This window comes from Coenobita brevimanus, chromosome 31 (assembly GCF_032717465.1).
Source record: "Coenobita brevimanus isolate Jiangsu-jjx chromosome 31, ASM3271746v2, whole genome shotgun sequence".
Taxonomy (NCBI): domain Eukaryota; kingdom Metazoa; phylum Arthropoda; class Malacostraca; order Decapoda; family Coenobitidae; genus Coenobita; species Coenobita brevimanus.
Window position 1 is genome coordinate 13,297,804 of NC_136984.1, and position 25,674 is coordinate 13,323,477.

The following is a 25,674-nucleotide window of genomic DNA, read 5'->3' on the forward strand; positions in this document are numbered from 1 at the left end:
GGACCCTAACCCAGCCTAGCTCAGAAAATCACCTACATAACTCCCTACTGGACATGCATAGCACCTATTTAAGACCCTGTTCACACAAATATGGGACCGAAAGCATGAAATAAATGAAAAGGAATCAGAGAATGAGGATTTAGAGGTGAGTATGGAACATATTTAGCAGTATCCATGATACTGACACCACGTCTGTGGCCGTCGTAAAGAATAACACGCCTCCTTTCAGACTCTGACAGTACAAAGGTGCACCTGAAGCACGTACAGTAATCCAGTGTTGCACTACATTTAATCCTTTGCACTCTGAATTCTAATTTCTTAACACTGCGTATTCCTTTCTTACTTGCTCTACACTTTAAAATCACCAGTGTACAGTAGCACTCTGCACTCTGAATTCTATTTTCTTTATCACTGCACAGCACTGTAAATTCCTTTGTGGTCTAGTAGCGAGTTTTTGCTGTTTATTCAATGTCAGAGTCCGAGAGCAGGTGTTGCAGGCGGCCAAGGGGCTCATCGCCGGGACGTGGTGATGGACTACCCGCTGCAAACGACTCCGAAGATAGATGCAAACTCACGTACTGTGGCAACTATGCTGTGGCCAATGTGCTGGGCTGTGGCTTGGAGGTGGAAGGCCTGTCTTGGGGAGGTATTGGTGTGGAGCTAGGGCTGGGCATGGCAGGGGTCACGGGCCTGAAGAAACTGTCAATGGTTAATTGATGTAAGGAACGTTGATTCTGGCGAGTGATGATATGCTGCCTAAAAGTATGCACTTCCTCCACCACTCCCAGGGGTCCCACCTCCCGGTTGCAATCCGGGTGTTCAAGATAGTCCAGAATGAACTTCACATGTGTCACTAGTCGGTGCGATTTTCTATTTAAATAAACTCATGACATTGAACTTGGTGGGAAACCGCGAATTCTAGTGGAATCCCAGTATGTATCACTCAGTCAACCGCCACATATTCACCCGATCGGGAGTGTTTTCAGAACCATTTTTCACTGTTTCATAAGTGATCGTCTTAGTGCGCGACATTAGCACCTCTGCCGAGTGATTTATTGTGAGTGTGTATCGCTCACACTAAATTCGTTAAGCCGTTACCAAGTGCGGCCCGCTCTCACCTCTCTCTCTCACAATTTGAACTCAGTTAGGATTGAAGCGCCGTGAGACCAGGTCGTTCTTCAGCGGGTTCCTGAAGTCTCCACCTAGTGTGAGCCAGTAAGAGGTTCAGCGAGTGTGGCAGTGTCCTTCCTCAGCAACGACGCCCAGTCCATTCTGCTTAGCCTACTTTTCTGACCAGTATTTTCTTTTCATTTTCCTAGGTTTAAGAGCTTAGCTTTTGCGTGAGCAAGTGAGTGCAATCTCCTTATTTTGAATTCATTTTGGAACATGTAATGTAAATTTATCTCATTGTAATCAATAAATTTACAGTTCTTTTCTCTTGAGCTTAATGTAACATAAACTCATGTTTTATTACTCCACATTCAGCTTATTTTAGTTATAGCTTCTAGTTTGCATAAACGCTTTGCATTATTCACAACTGGTACTTAGGCCAGTCCTTTTTATTAACTTAAATCCGTTGTGCCATCTAGGAGTTAATTGCACCAGCAAGAACCTGTTTATCATTAATAGCATTAGTTATTGACTGTCAGGGGTGGAGTCACTTTCTCCAGAGGCCAACAGTACTAATAAACAGCACGTGTGAGTAATTAGTCTCTGCTGTGTACTGTCGAGAAAGTTTATAAATTCTCCTCCTTAGAGAATCGGCAAAGTAAGCCGGCATAAAGTAATCATTGCTTGATTTTCACAAGTCAATTCTTTGTCCCTGTTCTGAAGTATTATTGACTATTATTCTTTAATATTGCATAATCCCAAAAACCCCGTGACATTTGGCGACCTTGCCAGGATATTAACTCCTAGCTCTAAAGCTATTCACGAGATAATACTCACTCACTCATACTTAGGTATTTATCATTAAAGTCTATAGGCACTATATTACTGGTGATTATTAATTCAGTTCTATTAATTTATGTAATAATATTCACAGTCAGTTGTTTGTTTAATTTTCTTTCTTTACCAGTTTAATTAGATAAAACTGGACACCACTAACCTGTGCCTATATTCCTTATTCTCGATTATTGGCATCTTTCTCTGCAAAATTGCAGTCAGTACTGAGTCTCTAGTTCACTTAGATTGAGTTACCATCATGACTACCAACGTCTATGTACAGCAAGCTAAAGATATGGGGCTTACTGACCCTGAGAAAATAAAGGACTATGTCCTCTCTCGGTTTACTTACGAGCAGCAATGCGAGAATGATGCTCGTGAAGAGCGTCGAATTCAGCGCGAGGAACGCGAGAGAGAACGTCAACACGAGCAAAAACAACGCAAACTCGAGTTAGAACAACGTGAGAGAGAACGTGAATACGAGCGTGAACAACAAGAACATGAACGTGCCGAGCGAGAAGCACGCAAAAAACATGAATTTGAAATGTTGAAGTTCAAGCGAGATTCCTTGGCTTCAGACACATCTGGTGTAGCTGGCCCAAGCTCCATGAGTGCTATCCCTGCACATATTATGGCGACCCCACACATCAAGCTTCCTCCATACAAGGAAGGCGAGTGAATCAAGCCATACATAGCTCATTTTGAAGACATGGCTCAACTTTACCAGCTGGATGATGCAGCTAAGCAGCTTCAGTTTCTTAGCTTGTTTGAGGGCCCTGCCCTCGATATTCTCCACAGAATTCGTGGACACAATTTCACGTATGAGATGATGAAGGCCGCACTCGTAAAAGCTTATGGTCTCACAGTTGATGACGCCAAGAGTCAGTTCATGAGGGCACGTTTACAGGAAAAAGAGACTGCCGTTCAGTTTCTTGACCGGCTTACTGCTTACTTAGATGAGTGGATGGAGAAAGATGAAACTCCTTCCATGCATGAGGGGATAATCGACCTTATGCTGCACATGCAGCTAGAAAAGTCGTGGTCTACTGAACTTATGGCTCAGCTTAAGATCTGCCAGGTAAGGGATGCCAGCCAAATGGTGAAGAAGGCTGATGCATTCTTCACTGCATACGGTTATCAAACTCGTAAGCAGCATACCTGGAACAGGAAACCTGATAAATCTGGGAAACCATCTCAGACTGAACCCCAGCAACAAGGCCGTTCTCAGAATAACGGCCAAGGTCCAAAACCGCAGAAGAAGGACCAGGGGCAAAACACTCAGAAACCTGAGTGGAAGCGGTACAACAAGTACTCTAACCAGCAGCAGTATCAGCCATGCAATCGACCGACGGGACAAACCTTTTCAACACCAGCCCCAGTGTATCGGAGGCAGGAGGCGAATGCAGCCCTCATGCCACAACAACCGTACAGTGGTGCCAACCCCACCAGTATGGGTACTTCCCCACAGTTCACTAGTCCCACGGCGACAGTGAACCCTCCTCCACAGATGGCCAATGCTATTTCCCCAGGCAGTGAGTACGACCCCTCAAGTATCTAATTCTCAAGGCACCATGTTTGCCGCATCATTAATTCAGCAGCCTAATCAGTGGCTAGCTGCTTCCTCCACAGGCCCTCCCACAGGTGACCGTGCCTTCCTTGTTCAGCCAGGGTTTGTGGAAGGTGTTTCTGTAAATGTCCTGAGAGATAATGGTTCCTCAGGTTGCTCTGTCAGGCAGAGTCTAGTTCGGCCTGAGCAGTACACAGGTCGACAGATCCAAGCTAACCTTATTGATGGATCAGAGAGATTGTTCCCTGAGGCACGTATCCAGGTGGCATCTCCATTTTACACTAGTACGACAGTTGCAGTTGTCATGCCAGAACCTTTATTTGACCTTATCATAGGCAATATTCCAGGTGCCAAGGATAGTTGCACCGAAGATGACGCTACTCAAACTTTGGCCGCAGAAACACGAGCCATAGCTGAGGCTTCAAATTGTGTCACCCCTGTGACCATTGAATTGCCGCAAGATCTGATGTGAAGCCAAGTTGTTGTTCAAGAACAACATCCTGACCTGACACTTGCTGCCGTGCAAAAGAAACAAAAGGGTAGGTTGATAAAGTATTCACAGGGAGGTCAAGCCAAGTTTCTTTGTAAACAAGGACGGCTGTACCGTGAATCACGAACACCCCAGGGCGAGGTTCAACTGCAGTTTGTCGTTCCCGCTAAGTACTGCCAAGCAGTGTTAGAATGGGGTCATTGTTCAGCCTTAGGACGTCACCTGGGCAAAAGGAAAACCCAGGGCCGTATCCGTGCTGACTTTTTCTGGCCAGGGATGGGACAAGAAATAGATGTTTTTTTGCATTCCTGCAATGTGTTTCCACGTACCACTATTCAGAGACATGTCCTTCCTGTGCCGTTTGAACCCACACCCATAATCTCTGAAGCAGTTGAGAGACAGGGCAGTGGTGAAGTGGGTGTAGACCTGACGTCTCGCCCATTGGCCCCACAGGACACAGTATGTCCACGTTCTGTACATATATATGTACCATAGGTTAAGGGGGAAGTTTGAGAACCCCGCAGAGACAGTCTGAGGCTGTGTATGAATTACCTTGTGGAACGTCTTGAGCTGTGGGCCTCTCAGAGGTTTCCCGGAGAATGCACATTACGAGTATCCACATGAGTGTTCACACCCACGGTGGGTGTTAAAATGTGATCTGCCTGAGATTGCGTAGGGATTCTCAGCTTCCTGTCATTAATCGTAAGTGTAGTCTTAGGTTAACCAGTAAACTGCCCATTCTAAGAGATTTGAGCAATTCAAGAACTGACACGTTTCCTGGTTAATAAGTTAGCTTAACCAGTAAACTACAAGGGTTCTGAGAGATTTGTAAATCCAAAGACTATGTTTCCTGGTTAATAATAACATAAATACTGATTGCTAGGCAGAGAGAGAGAGAGAAATGACAATTTTGATGCTCCACCTTGATTCCTTTCGCAGGTGCAGCTGGTGGGTGCAGCATTGCTGTGCAGAACAGCTGATCGTCCCTGACGTTTGCTGCTGCCTCTTCTCTTCTGACTCATTGTCATCATTTACTATTGATTTGCATTATGTAATTTTACATGTAGGTACAGTTACACCACAACTGTCACACCTACACCGTGTATTACATATATCACGCTACATAACAATTGGTTGTTAATGTAATTGTAGCAAACTTTTCACTCAGTTTGACTTGAGTACAGGATTTTTCACCGTCGTCATGGAGTTTTTTCCTCAAGCTTGCTTCTATTAACGTAAATGAGAGGTTTTTTCACTCACTGGCGACTGTGACTTTCTCCTGTAGCAGGATAGCACACACACGCCACAGTGTGAATCTTGTGTGACTGAGTAAGATTTATATGTATGTATATTGAAATTTTTCTTTTCCTGAGAAAAAAAAAAAATCATTTTGATGGGGCATAATGTCACGAGTCGGCGAGATTTTCTATTAAATAAACTCGTGACATTGAACTTCATGGGAAACCGCGAATTCTAGTGGAATCCCAGTATGTATCACTCAGTTAACCGCCACGTATTCACCCGATCGGGAGTGTTTTCAGAACCATTTTTCACTGTTTCATAAGTGATCGTCTTAGTGCGCGACATTAGCACCTCCGCTGAGTGATTTATTGTGAGTGTGTATCGCTCACACTAAATTCGTTAAGCCGTTATCAAGTGCGGCCCGCTCTCGCCTCTCTGTCTCACAATTTGAACTCAGTTAGGATTGAAGCGCCGTGAGACCAGGTCGTTCTTCAGCGGGTTCCTGAAGTCTCCACCTAGTGTGAGCCAGTAAGAGGTTCAGCGAGTGTGGCAGTGTCCTTCCTCAGCAACGACGCCCAGTCCATTCCGCTTAGCCCACTTTTCTGACCAGTATTTTCTTTTCGTTTTCCTATGGTTAAGAGTTTAGCTTTTGCGTGAGCAAGTGAGTGCAATCTCCTTATTTTGAATTCATTTTGGAACATGTAAATTTATCTCATTGTAATCAATAAATTTACAGTTCTTTTCTCTTGAGCTTAATGTAACATAAACTCATGTTTTATTACTCAACATTCAGCTTATTTTAGTTATAGCTCCTAGTTTGCATAAACGCTTTCCATTATTCACAACTGGTACTTAGGCCAGTCCTTTTTATTAACTTAAATCGGTTGTGCCATCTAGGAGTTAATTGCACCAGCAAGAACCTGTTTATCATTAATAGCATTAGTTATTGACTGTCAGGGGTGAAGTCACTTTCTCCAGAGGCCAACAGTACTAATAAACAGCACGTGTGAGTAATTAATCTCTGCTGTGTACTGTTGAGAAAGTTTATAAATTCTCGTCCTTAGAGAATTGGCGAAGTAAGTCAGCATAAAGTAATCATTGCTTGATTTTCACAAGTCAATTCTTTGTCCCTTTTTCTGAAGTATTATTGAATATTATTCTTTAGTATTGCATAATCCCAAAAACCCCGTGACAACATGTTACCGGAGTGCACTCAGGTTGGGGATGGCTGAAGTAGTGGTGCACTGAGAGAAGTCCTCATCATCCTCCCTGTCCTCATTGGAATTTTCAAACTGGGTATTTGTTTTTGCAACTGAAGATGCGATCTCAATATCAGACATGATCTGATACCCAGGACGGCCCTCGTTGTCATCCAACAACTCACGCACTTAGTCCACATCCACCTCATTGCCAGCCGCACAAAGACTCGCATGGAAGTCATTCACACCAAAACCTAGAAAGTTGTGCAACACATCAACTCAAAGAAGCAGACGAGACCAACCACTTTCCAGAGTCTTGCCAGAGACCTCTCCATGCACTGGCCCAGTTGTAGATGGCTGCCTTGAGGTTGTAGCAGCAAAGGTTTTCCACACTCCACTGGCCTTGCGTGTTCCATCCCTCCCTGCACTCGTCCTCGTCCTTCCTTGAGAACAACCATCACCTTGTCCAGGAACTTCTGATGATACAGCCTCTTCGTTTCCACGATCATTCCTTGGTCCATTGGTTGGATCAAAGCAGTCGTATTAGGTGGCAAAAACAAGCACTTAATGCAGCCATTTTCAGCCACCAACTCCTTGTGTAAAGGATGCACAGGTGCATTGTCCAAGAGATGGAGAGCCATTACCTGGTTGCCCGGGATTCCCAGTGCATTCATCTGACAATGGATGACCTTGACAAAGGGCTGGTGAAACCAGTCTTTGAAGATCTTAGCTGTGAACCAAGCCTTCACAGAATGATACCACATGACAGGAAGGACATCCATTACCCCACAAAGGCACCGAGGCTGCATTGCACGGCCAATAATAATGGGCTTGAGCTAGTGCATGCTCTTAGCACTGGTGCAACACAAAGCTGATATCCGCTGCTTGGAGGGCTTGCGGCCAGGTACACACTTCTCTGTCTCCTCTGCTAGAGTGTTTGTTGGCAGCGAGTGATAGAACAGACTTGTTTCATGAGTGTTTGTAGATTTGACCGAGAGTAAAGGGGGTATCACACAGCACCTGAAATCATGGTTTGCTGAAGAAATCGTGGTAACCGCCCATGAAACCGTGGTAGCTGCCAAGGATTTCGTCGGCAAAACTGGATTCGGTCCAAATCCATTCCTGCCTACAAAACCAGGTACAAAACACTTTCTCTGATAGCAGAGCGAGCTGAATGGAGAACTTGGAGGCTATACTGCGGTATTTTGTTTATTTTTTATAAGTTATAATTCCCTCCTGGAAGGCCTGTTACTTTCCATTATATATATTATTAATTATGAAACCTTAAATAACCTTTTATACCTTGCACAGGTGAAATAACAATGTCGATAATTCAGTGGTTTACATTGGGGAGCGGATACAGCATATCACGCTGGGTGAAAGAGTATTGTATGTATCTCACTAGCTGCAGATACGATGGCATCTGGGCAGATAGTATGGAAAAGGGCTGCTGAAATTGCCCTCATTGAAAAAATAAGGCCATTCCCTTGTCACAAGAAGGTGGCTGTGGAGCCGCCTTCTAGTGGTTTTGGCTGCTGCCGCTTCTTTCTTCTCAGATGCCACCACTACAAGAGCCAATGCAGCAATAACTCTCCCCTCAGTAAATTCAAGAAAAACCATGTTGCATCTAACGTGTAACTCGTGTGAGACTGTGAGACAGACTCTGGTATGCTTTATTTACATTTTTTCCAACCGTCAGCAGCGTTCAAAGAACGTGTATGATAGGGTTTGTACCTGGTTCCAGCAAACCAGGAATGCGTTCCATCGGCAAACCATGATTTCAGGGACAGTGTGATACCCCTTTAAGGCCCTCCCTGTAATCAAGCCCTTCACCTTCTGCTGAAACTCCTCTCTACTCTCTCCTTGTTGGAGCTCAGAGCTTCGCCATGGGCCTTACAGTTGGTAAGTCCATGCCGTAACTTGAAAACAACGAGCTAACCCTCGGATACCTTAAAGTCTGGGGTGCTGTGTAACCTTGCAAACTTCTTGGGAGCAGTCTTCAACTCCATACCATGCACCTGCACACTAGCAGCATGTTGTTGATGATACCAAATCAGCATGGAGCAGACAATCTCTGCAAACCTGAGAGGATACATAATCTTCCTCTGCACGTTGTGTATGGTCTTTGATGCGAAGTCAGCCATGTACTGGGTGAGTTTGTCCCGAGACTTCTTGATATCAAACAAAGTGGAGCAGGCCAGGTTCAATTCTCGTAGGATATGGTATGTTGACCATCCCGCATCCACCTTGTCCAATATCTCCCCCTTCTTCAGAGTCAAAACCACTCACCTCCTCTTCTCGGGCAGCGGGGCCATCGTCACACACACGAGTAAGGGGGAGCAGAGGAACAACAGGGCCTGCAGCAGGTAGGGCACCACAACAAAAGAAAGCACGTGGGAGGCCATGGTGATGAGCATGCACTCACAACAATGGGTAGGTGGGAAATGGGGAGGAGGCAGTGTCACATTGCTGGACGTCGGCGGAACTACATGGCAAAATATAGCTGTTCAGCGCCGTGCACCAAGTTCAAAATATGGTTGAAAAAGTCAGATTTTTTTTTTTTTTTTTTTTTTGCTTTTTTGCATTTTTTGGACATTTGAGGGTTCCGAAGGCCCGGACCCAAAATGTCCGGGAACTGGGTGTCCGGATATACAGTGTGTGGCTGTAGGTAGAAAGGTACATGTTACTAGTGCAAAGCACCTAAATACGGGGGGAGGCAGTAGCTTAGTCCGTAGAGAGGTGGCCTCCAGTCCCACCAGACCCAGGTTCAAATCCCTGATGGGACAGGGAACAGTTTAAGGATTTGAATTTAGTAAAAAGCAGACTTTACTTATCTACTACAAGACCCGCCGACATGTCGTAAAAATACCCTCGCTAATACCAATACACCAGTCCTGTATGAGACAGCGCTAGCATGTTTTCAGTATGGACGGTCGGTGTTAGCGCAGTGGTGAGTGACGTGTAGAGGTGTATGGTATGTAGGAGGACTGCTGGGCCTTGGGAGCAGGCTGTGAAGCCTTTGCCCAGAGTTGGACACATAAAAATACATACATACATATATATATATATATATATATATATATATATATATATATATATATATATATATATATATATATATACATACAGTATATATATATATATATATATATATATATATATATATATATATACATACAGTATATATATATATATATATATATATATATATATATATATATATATACAGTATATATATATATATATATATATATATATATATATATATATATATATATATATATATATAACTTTATTTCCAGTGGTTTTCGACACAATACCCGTAACCCCCTTGAATCATTAAAATTCTCAGTAAAAGACCAACAGTTCTACAATCCACTGACAAGGCCTCATCTCCCTCCCCAGAATACCACTGACTCACAGGGTGAACCTGAGATGAGATTAAGTCGGTCTTACTGAGTCTCCTGGTGATGGGGCCTTACCCCACTGACTTGAATTATATTGGCCTCAGAGATTCTAGTGTTAACAGTTGTGCCATTAACTTCTCTATGCACCTCTCTATCAATTTAAAAGGCTAAGTTTGGTGACTCCCTGCCTCACGCCATCTAGTTGCTGGATATTATTTCTTTATATATACTATATAATGGCTTTCTCTTGGACTCTCCTGGAGGACTGCTCAACCAGACCACTCCTAAGCAAGTTGTGGAATGGGAATAAACAACACTCCCTTCTTCCTGCACAAACACATCTGTCTACTGTTGATTCAAGTAACTGTACTGAGAACGACGAAATTAGCATTAAACGAAGGCGATAAACCTCAGACAACTAACTTCCAAAGACTTTCTCTAAACGGCATAATAAGGTCCTTATTATTCCTATTTATCACCTCCGATCTGCCTGAAGTACAGTACATTGTCAGTCCTTTCCATAGTGACAGACTGAAAGCTTAGAGCTTCTGATGACTTAATCATTAATTTTCTGCAGACACCCTACCCCCCAGAACCTAAACACAAAACTCCTTCTTCTGATTCCTAATAAAGAAGAGTCCACGAAAATCATGAAGCCAGGCTCGTCTTCCACTTCATCTTACAGAACACGGTGCCTAGTTTTGGTAACTACAGTACCCCTCAGTAGGATGAAAGTATGTAGGTTAGACGTGAAATCTGATTCAAGGACGCCAGTCAAAAGAAGCAAGAGTGGAAATGAATTAATTTATGGAAGCATGTGGTGTTGCGTTGGAAGACAAACGTACAAATGAAAAAGTGAAGGAGTGGTGCAGTGTTGATCTAGACGTACTGAATGGCATTAAGAGGCGCATCTTTTGATTATATAGCCGTGTAGAGAGAAAGATTTTAAAAGAATTACTAGGGCAGTGTATGTGAATTGCATGGGGAGAGGGGCGGAGAACGAGGATAATGTAGAGGGATTGAGTGAAGTGTATGAGTAAGCGTGATGTGCGTTAGACAGAGGGCGGCCTGATGGATAAGGACAGGGTGACATGGAGATCTTTTGTTTCTGGCACCCCTTACAGATTTACAGTGTGTGGTTACAGGTAGAAAGGTAAATGTTACTAGTGCAAAGCACATCAATATAGAAACACTAACAAGAGAATCTTATGAGAATACATGCCTAAGACTGAAGGCGTATGTAAGTTGTTGTTGTTGCTCAAAACCCAGTCAGTCTGATCAAGCAGACCCGTCAACAGCAGGTAAGCAATTGTCCCTATGGAGTTATCTCATTGATTCCGAACAGCACTGATGTTGTGTCTGTATTTTAGTGTGACAAGTACTGTGCAGTGCTCCATTAGGTGTGTTACATTGTGTGGCCCTATTGTAAAAGCAGGGCACATATCACTCGTGATCCCACCAAACCCATATCTAAGCAGGTAGTTGAAGGGGGCCGGGTGATGTCTCAGCCAGTCTAGATCAACTTGATAATATCTATCTAAGGATGCTTTCGATGACAGGATGTCAGAAGGGACCTTTAATAAAATGTTCTGACTCCGGTGCTTTATTACCCACCACATGGAGGTGGGATATTGTTGTAGAAGGCTTGATAATGTTTGTGTGGTGATTGTGTTTTTTGTGCCAACGTGTGCTGTCTCTCTGTCTAATAATAGTGTTGTGTATTGACACAATCTGAACAGAATTGTGTGCCTATCATATCACGGTAGTGTCTGACAGGAAGGACTTTCGTTTCAGATTGTAAGCGAGCTGTGGTTATGGTGCAGCCAGTGGTGATGCATAAGGCGTTGTTCTGGATGGTTTGCAAGGCGTTGTAGTGACTTAGATTGGATGAGATCCATTGCCGGAGAGGCATAGGATACCACTAATCTAATCTATTTTTTGTAGAAGACGGAGAGTGTTTGTTTTTGCTGCCGAAAGTATGGTCCTGTAGTTGGTCTCAATGCACTGAATCTGGGATACACCACCTCTTGATGTCTTGTGCTTGGTCCTTGAAGGTAGGTCAGGTGTTGTATGTCATTCCAAGGTTCTCAACAGAGAGTGTGTATGGCACACTTACATTGTCAAGTGTGATACGAGGGAAGTTCTTGTTGTTATGTTTACTGCTAGTGATAAGTATGCTGGTGAATTTGGCTGGGGTTAATTGTCAGTTTGTTGTTCTCGACCTGATTCTCAGTGTGCTGAGGTAGTCTTGCTGCAATGCGCAAGTTGCGTCTGCAGTGTAATCTGTGGTTCTTATACAGTAGTGTTGTCATATGCATATGAAACAGTGTTTGTGGGCAGGTGAGGTATGAGAATATTCGTGTAGGGGATGAAGAGTGTCGGTGAGAGAACCAACCCTGTGGAACTCCATTAATGAAATTTTGTGATCGTGATCACCTGCCCTGGAATACAGCATACTCTTGTTTTTGCCAAGCCAGTGTGGTGTTGTTCTCCTTGATTATGTTGTATATCTTCGTGATTAGTTTGCATTAGGGGATGGCGTAAAATTCGTTAAACTGTGCGGTGTGCCATTGCCTTGGAGTTGATACCGATAGATGCTTGTTAGGTAAGGTTAGAAATGTGTTTCTAGAAAGTAGTGCTCTAAATCCGTGTCATGAAGGAGCAAGAGGGACATCGGTGCGACTGCAAAGAATAAGGCGTTCAGTTATTTTAGATGTTAAGTAGTGTAGGTCCCTACTACGAAGGGTGTGTTGGGTCCTTGTTTGGTTTAAGTATAGTACTAATTGTTCTCTGTTTCCAAGTGGTAGGAATGCTGTTGTGTGCATATAAATAGGTGGTTATGTTTGTGAAGGCCTGGATTCCATATGGTCATAAGTGTTTCATGCGCAGACTGCTGATGCCATCCGAATCTATTATTGTCGAGTTCATTGTTTTCTTGTTGATGTTACAGGTCAGTCCTGGAGTGAAGGGGATTGCGTTCTGGTCGAGGGAAAAGGACTGTCTGTGTAGAGAGATTGGTTTTCACACGCAGTGAGTGTTGGTGTTAAGTGACTATGTTTGCATAGTATTTCACGAGTATGTTTGGTTGTTCTTTGTAGGAAGGGATGTGTTGAGTGTTGGAGGTGATGGCGGCGTGGTTTTTGGAGGTTCTAGTTTGTAGTTAATTGATACTGCTAAGTATTTTGTAGAACCAAGAGGGTCTTTGAAGTGACTGAGTGTTGTTACAAAGGCATTCCATTTTCCTATGTGTTAATTTTGTTGTTGGTTCCATTGTTTAACTGTCGGAGCCTTGTGTTGGTGGCTTGTTTGTGTGAGAGAGGGGAGTTGTGTTTAGGCGGGTTGCGTTGTCTTATAAGGCGGGCAATCTCCTGTGTAAAGGTGGTGTTGTAATGTGTTCTGTTGCCTCGAGGTTGTGATGTTTGTCTGGGGTGAGTATAATGCGTACGAAGATGACTGATGAAAATCAGTTTGATACATTACGTTAACCATGATACTTAAGTAATCATGCCATACAGTATAATGTATTCAAGGAGGCATAAGAGACTTCGTAACACTTCTTCCTTCGCGATTTACTTTACATACGGTTCATTAACGTTACCTTCTATGCAGTTCATTACATGTTTCATAATAGATATAGTTTGCATCGATATTGTACAAGAAGCTATCAAGATGTAATGAGCAGATTATTTGCCAATGGAGAAGTGTTACGAATTCCAACATAACTTTGAAAACGACACGTTGTTTGGCAATGATTGCACAAAGACACTTCATGACTCACTCTCAAGTTATGATCGTCTGGCGTTAGGTGTAATAAAATAAGAGACTTAATCCTGACCACAGGGCAACGGCATCACTTTCGACACCCACATTGCTGTACTCACTCAGCCGAACAAGTGCCACTGTCAAGCAAGTAAAATTATATATATATATATATATATATATATATATATATATATATATATATATATATATATATATATATATATATATATATATATATATATATATATATATAGACGGTGCTTAATTCGTTGTCTCCTGTTCCTTCATACCCGCCACTTTCTTAGATTCGTTGTTTTCTACACCTCGCTTTCTTGTTCACATTATAACACGTTAGGTCTAATCTGGTGAACATCACTAATCCTTCTCAGATCATATTATAGCCAAATGTAGTTCGTTTCCTGAATCAACTTGACTGGCAACCAAATAGACTTATTCTTATATCAAAACAAAAGAGTTGCGAATTCAGGCACTCATGTTCTATAAGTGGTAAGGTTTTCGTTAACTAAAAATAAATTGACTTCAGTATATCGTATCCATTCATCGTCTTTAAAGAACTGTCAGTATACACAATATTTACAGGAGCATGGAGTTAGAGTGGAGTTTTCCCCTGAGGACATTGCCGTCCGGTGCAACGGACAAAACGACTCGGGAAACACCAAGAAGGACGAGAGCAAAGATGGCCATGTTAATGGTGAGTTTAGCTATGTTTAAGGGAAAATAAGTATGTCTGTTTATCCATAATGTTATGTTTATGGACGTCAGGGAGAGAGAGGGGTGGTAGGTTAATATTTTTATGCTTACTTGGATATTGGCAAGACAATTGAAGGCAGATAGTGTGTAAGATTTGTGCAGATTTATAAGTAAAGGCACGGGAAAAAGAAAGGAAATGTCCAAATATAACATTTAATAGATTTTACAACCACCAAACCATATAACAACCAATCCATACGGCTACCAAACCATACAACTACTAAACCATACGACCACCAAACCACACGACCACCAAACCATACAACCACGAAACCATACAACCACCAAACCATACAACCACCAAACCATACAACCACCAATACATACAACCACCAGAAGCAGAACACTTTGTATGAACAATGTTTATATAAACAAATATTTGCTAAATGTTTGCAAGAGGATATTGCTAATTGGCGATATATAACATCTTCCGATATCAGGGCTACCAACGAGTGGTAGGTCGGACACTAATATTTCAGTGACCTTCGTTCTCTGGTCCCAAATGTTTCACTCATATTGTGCGCCAATACTTTTGTGACCCATAGTACGCCATGATGTTTTGTGCCAAACTTTTATACCCGTTAGTTCTAGATGGGCACGTAAATCTCTCAAACACTCCCTCTTATACTCCCAAGTCCTCCCAAATGCCACCAGCACCTCTCAGTTACCGTGAATCCACGAAAGAGGGAAGACATGTGTGCCTGCTAGCACCACAACATCACTGTATTGCGTAATGAGTGTATTAGAGGACAATGATATATGAAATATGTGAGGAATGAATAATGCAAATATCTCTACAGAGACATGGGGTGATATTGTTTCAATGTTATGTCCTTTTCAAGCATGACTAACTATTGAAAAAAAAATGTAATAAGAAACTGAAGGAGAGTTAGTGCCAACTTTAACTTACGGATGTGAGACTATGGTGTGGCATGAAAATGAAAAGTCAAGAGTAAGAGCAGTGGAGATAGGACTGCTGAGGAATGTATATGGAGTACAAAGGGTGGATAGGATACGAAATAATGTGATTCGTGAAAGATGTGGAGTGAGGAAGTAGGTGGACACCAGAATCGAAGAGAGTGTTCTGAGATGGTATGGCCATGCTGAGAGAATGGATAACAATAGAGTGGTGAAAAAGGTATATCTGGGCGAACTTGAAAGAGGAAGGAGGCGAGGTAGGCCAAGGAGAAGGTGGAGAGATATAATGAATGAGTGTGTGAGGAAGGGAGGTTTGGAAGTCGGTCAGGCTAGGGAACTGACAAGAGATCGAGCAGGCTGGATGAATGTTGTGAGAAGTGCATGATCAGGGATTTGGCACCTTTTTTTAACGTGACAGCTTTTGGACTAACTCAGTCGGATACTTTTATGTGAAGCTACAGAACGTGGTGAATGTTTTTGGCGTATCCGATAGAGCCAGGATTCCGGGGGCTTGAATGATGAGTGAATGCAAGCGTAGCCCATTGGATTGGGCAAATTTTGGCTGTCTGGACATTGCTACTCCTCACCCTGCCCTAGGGTGGGAAAGGAGGTCCGGATGATGATGATGATGATGATGATGATGATGATGATGATGATGTAATAAGAGAATGCATGGCATTAAGGTACTACGATCACTGATGGTAGGTGGTGACGACCATATTTCGCTCAGTCTACTTCTCTCTTCCCCTTCATCTCTCTCTGTGTACCCTCATGTCTTCCTACTACTCCCTCTCCTTCTTGTCACTCTTTCCACTTCTGGTGGTTCAACAGTTAATGATAATCTTACGATAGTGGTTTCCTGTAACCCAGGAATCAAAATTAGCAACGCTGGTGTTAACCATGTTACCAATTTACAGGGTGAAGTGGAGGCTGCAATGGTGCCTTTGTTAACTGAGTGGTGACGCAATGCGGCGTCGATTCAGGAACTAAACCTCCACATTATTCCCCACGTCTCGCTGTGGTGAGGCGCTGGCAGCCCCGTGGAAATATTGCATTACTGCACAGGACAACCCTGCAGGTTGCAGTTGACGACTCTACTCGGCCAGAACAGTCCAAGGCTCATCAACACATTCACTTGAACGACTTCCACATGAAAATAAGTTAAATCACTTGTAGTGATTCTATGACTGTTTGGCGTATTGACACAGTAATAGCGGATAAATAATGAAATTACATGATGCTACGTTAACCAACTTAAAACTTACCCAACGTGCTGCAATTGCCAGATAAATGTTAAAGATAGGAAGGTTCATGGCCAATGTTATTCCTTTTACGTTTTCGGAAGAAAAAATTATGGTGGGCAGTAACCACTGAATTCTTCCTTGAATAAGAAAGTAGGTTAGCCACGATCTTCGCCATAGTGTATGAGTTAAAACCAGCGGATCATGCAAACGACCAGACCTTACAACCAACAGAACTTAAACGACCAGACTTATAACTACATCAAGCGATAGAATCCATGTCATTGATCATAACTAACTTTGCCTTTCCACTCCAGAAGCTGCCGCAGTCACTGGATCAACAGCATCTTCACGTCCTACAGCCCTACAGGTGCGTTGCTTGTTCCTTCTGTTTGTTTAACAGTGTATAGTCAGTTAAACGTTTGCCTAAAACTTCCCTCTTATGGCTCATTCCTACATTTAGAGAGGCTTGGTTTGTTTCTCTGCTCATGAATTATTCTGCTTATTATGATGCATGAAAGAACTGAAAAATATGCCCCAAACGTACAGCCAAGCAGACGACGAACATTTGTTCCTGACTGAGGAGAAAGAAAGGCAGATGAAAATGGTCTCCCTCATATTTTACCCGTTATGTTCTGAGTCTCTGTATGTTCTTAATAGATGAGAGTTGGATCCTTTGTGATATAACATTTATCAATGCTATTATAGTTAACCTAAGAGTAACTTCCTAAAGTTTGGCATACATTTCTTAGGACACCTTATATAAGATGGCACTCACTATTTCTCCCTGTTTTCTTAAGTTTTGATGGGTAAAATTACTTACAATAACATTATCAGTTTTAACTTTTAACAAAAGTGAGCTTTGTATCAGCTGGATAAAATCTCAACTGTATTATAAATTAGTATACTTTCTATCATTCTCGGAGCCCTCGGTTTCTCTTGGCCATAGAAAAGCCTTTTGATGTTAGTTGGAATATAATGAAAAGCCTGTTCATCGCAGCTCAGGGTTAAATGAATGAATTCTGTTTAATTTTGGCCGCGAATTACGTAATTCTTGTTTTATTCCGGCTAAGCTCAGACGACTTCTACGCTCATTAGAAAACTATGGCATCCAGAGTGTTAGGGAAAAAAAAAAAAAACACGGATAGCGCTTTGCCCGCGAATGCAGTAACTGTATTACGTAAGCTAAAAAAAGGATGATTTTCATTCAAGTAGGAGAAACTCAACGCATCCATAGATATAATACTGTATACTCAAACGCTCATGCACTGAGCTTTGTAATAGGACTAATGACCACCAGACTTCAAACTGGTTGAGGCAAGTCTCGATCACAATAAGGTCCGCATCTGACCGCAGTGTAAACATGTCTTCATACTGGCTCACCATAACTACCAACGTCAATAAGGTTCACAATTTTGGAACAATTATATTACTGAAACAATACCAGTTGCGTTAGCACCCCAGGGTGCCAATGGCAGTCTCCTGTGATCCACGCCATGTGTAGAGGATTCTTTGCTATGTGCAGATTTCGTGTCTTGCAGCCACTCTTTTAGACTGTACTCTGTCAGACGGCGTGATTCTTTCAGTGGGATGTCTAAAAATGCAAGTTAATCCTAGCCAACACCCTCAGCCACGCCAACACTCACACTTACATTCACACCTTCAGTAATATTAACACCCACAATCACACCCACACTCACACCCACTCCCCCACTCTCTTTCACACCCACACTCACAGCCACACCTTCACACACCTACATCAACACCCACACCTGCACTCTAACCTTCACTCAAACCCACACTCACACCATCATCCACACCCAAAATCTCACCCTCATCCACAGCTATATCCTCACTATCATCTACACCCAAACCCCATCTATAGCCACTCCTTCACCCATATTCCAATCTTCACTCACACCCTTGCCCTTTATAACACCTACGCCCACACCCATACCCACACTCACAACCACACCCTCACGCATCTCTTTTCCACAGCACCTAATGAGGAAGCAACATAGGCGTGTATAAGGCACTTTTCATTTTTCAGCTTCCAGTGTGTTGCGTTAAAATTGTGGGCGTCTTGAACACTGCATTTTGAACACCATTTCCAAACATACCAATTTTATGTATATACTATAAATAGAGATCTAGCTGTATGTTCTTGAAGTTTTTAGGTCACTGTGGCCTTGGAGCTGACCAAAATGTATCGTCCAATGATACGTAAAGAAAGTCAGCCTGAAAGGATCAATGACACCTAAAGCATGAACATCGGTCCATAATTGCAGCCAGTACAGCGCTAACGAACAGTCGGACCGACTGACAATTAACTATCACTCTTGCTTAGCCTCCCAGGGCCCTCAGCTTCCTCCTCGAGAATACACCTTACTTTTATTTCACATGCTGTTTATATTCAAATTACTTAAAGTATGTTGGAATATCGATAGGCACATAATAATACAGTACCGCAAAGTAAGTGTTTTGTGATCCTCACCTTAACGTGTGAAGTGAAATGTGGACTTTGCTGGCGGGACACAAGTCCAGAGTGAGAGGATTGGAATCGCATTTGAAAGCAGCATGTTGTGCTACGTGGAGAGACAGACAAACATGTCAGAAAGCGAATGAGTGTCGCTGTGTTGATGAGAATGTGCTGAAAAGTGTTCAGTACACTGAAATTGGAGGGAACAGAGAATCAGTGATGGACTAAAACTGTGTATGGAAGAGACGCGCAGGGGTAGAGGGGGAGGGGGAGACCAAAGATTACACGAAGAGATCGTGTGCAGATGTTCAGTGAGTGATGGTGGTGTGGGATGGGGAGAGGGTGAAGCTGGAGGCTATTCGTTTGCGGTCATGTCTTCCGGGATTAAGACGTCTGGCTATGAAGAAATAATTACAGTAATGAAGTTCTGGGATATGAGTGAAACACCAGTATGGAGGAAAACCTGTTGAGAGTATGCCAAAGGTTGTACTGTTAGATCCACTGAATGTTATGTAGCCTTATACTTTTTCTCAACATCCTCTTGTATGCCATCGATACAAACTATTTCGATATTAGAATGATCCATTATAAGTAATAACAAGGCAAGAAAATGCCGTAATAGAAAATATCGCTTTGGGAGAAGTGTTATGAAGTCGCCTGTGCCAAAAGATTCCTCTCCTTCATACCTCTTTTTTGTAATTTGCCTAAATGCTCTGATAATCACACTGAGGAGTGGGGACCACCTCTCATTTGCCTTGAAACTAACTTGCATCTACTTAACTCTCCCCGGATCCTGTCACTCCCTTTTAGGTGAGTAAAATGGTTTGATGAAAACTAGAATAGAATACTGTAGTTGTCACAACGGTGAGCTAGTTGATGGTGAGAGTATAATCCTGGTACTGGTTGGAATAAAATACTATAGTTCTCCAAGCTATGATGGGACTTGGGTGAGACTAGTAACTCTCAAAGATTGTTAAGATTTGCAGTCATTTGAATAAAAGTAACTGGTGTTAGCTGTAGCGGAATACTTCAGTTATCGCGGTCATATATATTTTTCATATTCGTCTTTGTACAAGACCATTTCATTCATCATAGCAAAATCTATGACCAGGAACGTCAGCTGCAGCCGTCATCAGCATTTTCACTCGAAAGGTCTCACTTGAACCGAATAAAATGGAATAGAAAACACGTCAACATGCTGAAGGAGTTGACCCTCTCATGGTCTGGCTAGAACCTGCGAGAGGTAATACTGTCACCATCAATACTCTGATGAGGAGAAAAACTCAACATATTATTTTCATTGAACATCAGAGGATGATATTCACATGAAAGTGCGTCACAGGTCTCCCAAGAGAGTTAATTTTCTTTTGTTCACTCCACAGGTGCTAATGATCATAATGGGGAGTATGGGCCATCTTTCACTTGGCATGGCTCTAACCTGGCCCAACACCCTGGCCTCCCATCTCATGAATGACAACATCACTCTGCTCGGCACACACCTTAACGTCTCCAACACTCAGCTCGACTGGATGGGTGAGTGGCGAGGTGAACGTATACACACTCGCCAGCCACAGTTTCTGCTCGCCCTCTGTCCCCACCCTAGGCTGAAAGGAAGGCAATGCCAGGGGTTTCAAACCAAACAATGACCACTTGTTAGTAGTGAAATGTTTTTCTTGACTGCACGACTAAGTGTTAGCAGGAACCTTCCCGGAATTGCTTCGAATTAGCTCCTTTACACTGGAATAGATCTTCTTTGGGCCTGAACTGTTGGCTATGAACACCTATGTTAAAAACTAAAGAAAATCTTGGCTGCAGTGATGACTGTAAGAAATTCAAATTAATATATTTCATACAGTTAAGGCACAAAAAATAATATCCAATATGATTTCCTCACAGTTCTTCATACACGATTCTTTAAATGTCACTGAACAATAAAACTAGTAATCCCGTTGCTCTGACTGCAGGATCGTCTACATCTTTAAAATGCCAGAATACTTCCGTCACCTGGATAAAATTGCCTGACATTAGAGAAACAAAGTCCTCTGGATAATGATGCTTTGACCCACAGGTAGCGTCCTCTACGCCGCAATGACGTTCTCCATGCTGCTTGCTGGGGTGATGGTGGCTCGAATTGGTCGTCGTCTGTCACTCCTCAGTAGCTGCCTGCCTCTTGCCCTTGGATGGCTGCTCTTTGCATTTGCCTTCAACCCTGAGATGATCCTTGCTGGCAGGTCAGTTCTGTTCGCCTGTCTTTCCCTTGGTGCCTTAATTACAAAGAGGCTGGCCAGAGACAGGTGGCCTTCATATCATCCTCTCCTCGACCATCAGTTTGTCCTCCCTCCAACCCATCACCCTTGCAGTTGTTCCTGAATATCACAAGACCTTCGCTATTATCCCTAATAAAACACATAAAAACTCAAGGTTCCACAACATTCCAGGAATCTTTGCAGATAACCTCCAAGAATAATGCCTGTTGGTAGGAAATTTGTTTTAATAATTTGAGTTCTTCAGCATTCCATATCAAATATACACATATTTGTATGCATAAAGAATGATCCAAAGGCTTAAAGCTTGAAAAAAGAAAATGGCTCACTAAAGGTAAAAGTAAATAAAAGTGATATCAGTAATAGTCGGTTCCTTCTGAGATGACTGGCCACGCCACATCAAAAAAGTCCTCACTTAAGCAAGACTTTAAATAATGATGGATATTAATGATGACTTATGTAGCGTTTTTCCACTGCCAGTGCTTCTGAATATGAGTTTGGTAACTGATAAATCAGAGATGAGTCTCATTTCAGTGATGTGAGTTCAAAGCCAGTAGCTTAATTGTCTCAGAAAGTATTTCTGGCAACATAAGTCTCCTAGCCTAGCCTCTCCTGTTCTCTCTCCTGGCCAATGAAAATCAACCTGACGTACCTGCAACAACTGACATGGTTCATTTGTTTGGTCACGTGCAGAGAGAGAAAGAGAAACAGACAGACAGACAGACAGACAGACATATAGACAGAGAGAGAGAGAGAGAGAGAGAGAGAGAGAGTTACATAGAGTTACAAAGATACACAGACCACACAGACCTTACTGTCCCTACGAGGTGGTCCGGCCTTAATACTAATACAGTGCATAGGAGCAGGAGAAAAGGACAGCACAGCAGAAGGCTCTCTCCCCCACCCTCCAGACCCTCCGGCATTTGCCGTACAGGAAACAAGAGAGGAAGTAATACCTTGCAGGAATGAAAAACCTGAAGCAATTTTATAGGATCGGCAGAAAGTAGAATAATATGGAAAAGGAAAATTTGGGCATACAGCCACATACTTACTCTATGCATGCAATTTCTTTTTTTTTTGTTTTTTTTTTTTATATACATAAAAGGATGAATAGAATGTTTATCTATTATATATACCGTAAAATATTGCCTGTGTCTAATAGACAGATGACTGCAGACGCGAATATGCAATAATTGCTCCATCCTAACTAAACGATACCAACTGCGTCGAGCTACATATCCAGTCTCTTTTTAAATATATTTATGGTACCGCTCTTAATCACATTCCCAGGGAGTTTATTCCATTCGCTTACAACGAAGTAAGTGAAGAAGATTTTGGTTGTATCAAGATTAGCCCTTCTTGCTTGCAACTTCATATCATTTCCTCGAGTTACAGTCTCGGCAATTACTGTGAATAGCTAGCTTGAATCAATATCACTAAAGCCTTTTAGAATCTTAAAACATTCAATCAGCTGTCCCCTGAGTCTCCGTTTTCTAAGAGAGAATAGGTTTAATTCCCCGAGTCTCTCGAGGTATGATTTATTCCTCAGGGACGGGATTAACTTGGTAGCCCTACGCTGGACCGCTTCGAGTAGTTCTATATCTTTAATTAGGTGAGGCGCCCAAAATTGCACTGCAAACTCTAAGTGTGGCCTGACTATGCTTTTGTATAGTGGGATTACAATATTTATGCTTTTATATGTAAAATGTATTTTGATGAAGCCTAGGGCCCTGTTGGCTTTATTGGCGGCAGAGATACATTGATTCGAGCATTTCAGATCGGCTGAGATTAGTACGCCTAGATCTTTAACTAATGAGAGAGAGAGAGAGAGAGAGAGAGAGAGAGAGAGAGAGACAGACAGACAGACAGACAGACAGACAGACAGAGACAGAGACAGTGACAGAGACAGAGACAGAGACAGAGAAAGACAAAGTCAGAGACAGGGACGGAGACAGAGACAGAGAGACAGACAGATAGACGGACAGTCAGACAGTCAGACAGAGTAAGAGGCAGTCAGATGAAGTCATCAGTGTGGTTTGCTTTGGATTCAAGAGGCTTACTATACAGTCACATCAGTGTATTATTGGTTAGGTTCAGTTCAAGACTGGTTTCAATTCAAAAAATTATCTTTCAAATTCCACTGGAGAAAGAAGCAGAACTGATAAGAGGAACCTCCATTGTTGGTAGTACAAGTGAACCTACTTGTGTCCCGCAGGTGTGTGGTGGGAATAGGAACATCACTACTTATGATTGGTGGGAGGACTTACATGTCGGAGATCGCTACCACCAATATCCGTGGTCTGGCCATCGCCTTTTTGGATTTCATGAAAGGCCTTGGACACATGATGACGGCTGGTCTGGGAGTGGTCCTTCCTTGGTATCATATCAGCTTTGTTAACATCGGCGTCTTGTCCCTGTTCTCCGCTGGACTCCTATTATTTTTTCCTGAGAGCCCAAACTACCTTGCCATCCATGGAAAGGAAGTTGAGGCTTTGTCAGTTCTGCGGCGTTTGAGACCTCCTAGTGAAGATGTGCAAGAAGAACTGAGGCAGCTGAAACATTTAAATCAGTGCAGGGGTAGCAGTTCAGGATGGGCAGCGCTACTGACGTATGACAACATTCAGAGACAGGCAGTCGTTTGTGGGTTACTGTTAATAAGTTCATTTACAGGCATCGAAGTAATAAAGGTGAACATGGCAAGGATGATGCAAAGCTCGGGGGTGCTGCTGGATGCCAACCTCAGTTCGTTCATTGTAATGTCAGTGTTTCTATGCGCTAGTCTGGCCATGACTGGGCTGGTGGACCAACTTGGACGGCGGAGGTGCCTCATTATATCTCTAACATTTATGGCAGTGATTTACTCTGTGCTGGGGGCCATAACATACTTGATTCCACCTCCAGTCCTTACACGTCTTGACACTATTATGCCACCAGTTAACATCTCACACACTGTCTATGAAGCCAGCATCAGGTAAGTTGTGTTTTTTCAGGTGAACTCGCATTATGGAAGCACATGTTACCTGATAGTTTTATTAATTCACCCTGACACCTGATTCTTACAATCAGAAAATATGTTGCTGATCAATGCATAAAGTAACGTACTATAGAGTCAGGGACAAAACTTTGCTTGTTACTTCACCTCCTCTACTTGTTGCTTTACTTTGCTGGCTAATACTCCTAAGTTGAGGGAGGCTTGGATTGAGTCTCCTTGATAATGGTTCTTGAGTCAGAGGGAAAAGTGAAGGAGATCTCAGTATATTAAGTTGTATTATTAGAACACTATGCTAACTTCCATCACTTATTATACCCATTGTCCATGTCCTGCTGGTTGGGACATGAACACCAATTTTTCACAGCAACCTAAGATTTCAACCCACTGGACACCAGTATATAATTACCAAATCACTTATGTACAGTTTAAAACTTAAGTTCTTGTACTCAATTTGTACGATTTTCAGCCACGAATGACGTTTTAGCCGTTTCTTGGGAAGAAGGGTGGAGTCAGTAAGTAGGAGACGCATGAATGAGAAAGTATGGGGGGTTAGTGGGTGGAGCGCAGGCACTCAGGTTCATTGCTTTATGAATGTGGAATGTGTGTGTGTCAACTGCAACGCATCGAATAACGCGAAGAAATATTAAAAAGAAACAACATGCTGAGGTAGCATCACTTAATTATGAATAATTATTTATTTTCAAATCTTATGTCACCATGCATATATATATATATATATATATATATATATATATATATATATATATATATATATATATATTAGCGATACTTTCGTGCTGTGGGATGCGGAATCTAATGATGGCTAGCAAAACCAGAGTGATGATGTTCATGATTTATTATTGGTGACGTTTCGGTTTTATAACACAAACCATCTTCAGACCTAAAACAGAAATAAGAACACACAAAAAATAGAAAATAAACCAAACTATAATTTTCTCATCTTCCACAGAATAAAATAACAGGGAACAGAGCAGGTCACATGAAATAAAATCACAATACAACAATTTACCAGCTAAAAACAGAGCAACTGTGTAGAGGAGTCGTGTGAGCCAAGGGATGGTCGTAGCTCTGCCGTTAGTAGAGACTCCGCCATAAGTCTAGTCAAGTCATCTCGTGCAGTGAACAAAATTCGAAAGTCCTGGTTATTTATAGGGTGACTTTCCGAATCTGAATGATTTCGAACTGCAGAAAATGATGGTTTCGAGATTGGGAGTCCTGTCCTATGAGACCTTCCCTGATGCTCGGCAATCCTGGTAGCTAGATGGCGCTTAGTTTGACCAATATAGGATGCATTACAGCAACCACACTGAAATCGATACACCACCGAGGACTGCAGGGCATCCGGGACACTGTCTTTAAACATGAAACACTGAGACA

The 25,674-nt window shown here is 42.5% G+C and overlaps 1 protein-coding gene across 1 annotated transcript in view; it reads left to right on the plus strand.

Moving 5' to 3' along the window:
- The first annotated feature begins 8,584 nt into the window (after positions 1 to 8,584).
- The window catches only part of LOC145395506 (facilitated trehalose transporter Tret1-like), a 48,015-nt gene continuing 30,925 nt past the window's right edge, over positions 8,585 to 25,674 (plus strand). The window contains exons 1-6 of the mRNA XM_080269114.1: positions 8,585 to 8,593; positions 14,212 to 14,323; positions 16,859 to 16,911; positions 20,403 to 20,553; positions 21,089 to 21,251; positions 23,500 to 24,255. Coding sequence (XP_080125240.1) covers positions 8,585 to 8,593; positions 14,212 to 14,323; positions 16,859 to 16,911; positions 20,403 to 20,553; positions 21,089 to 21,251; positions 23,500 to 24,255 — 1,244 coding nt within the window. The remainder of the gene's footprint in view (positions 8,594 to 14,211; positions 14,324 to 16,858; positions 16,912 to 20,402; positions 20,554 to 21,088; positions 21,252 to 23,499; positions 24,256 to 25,674) is intronic.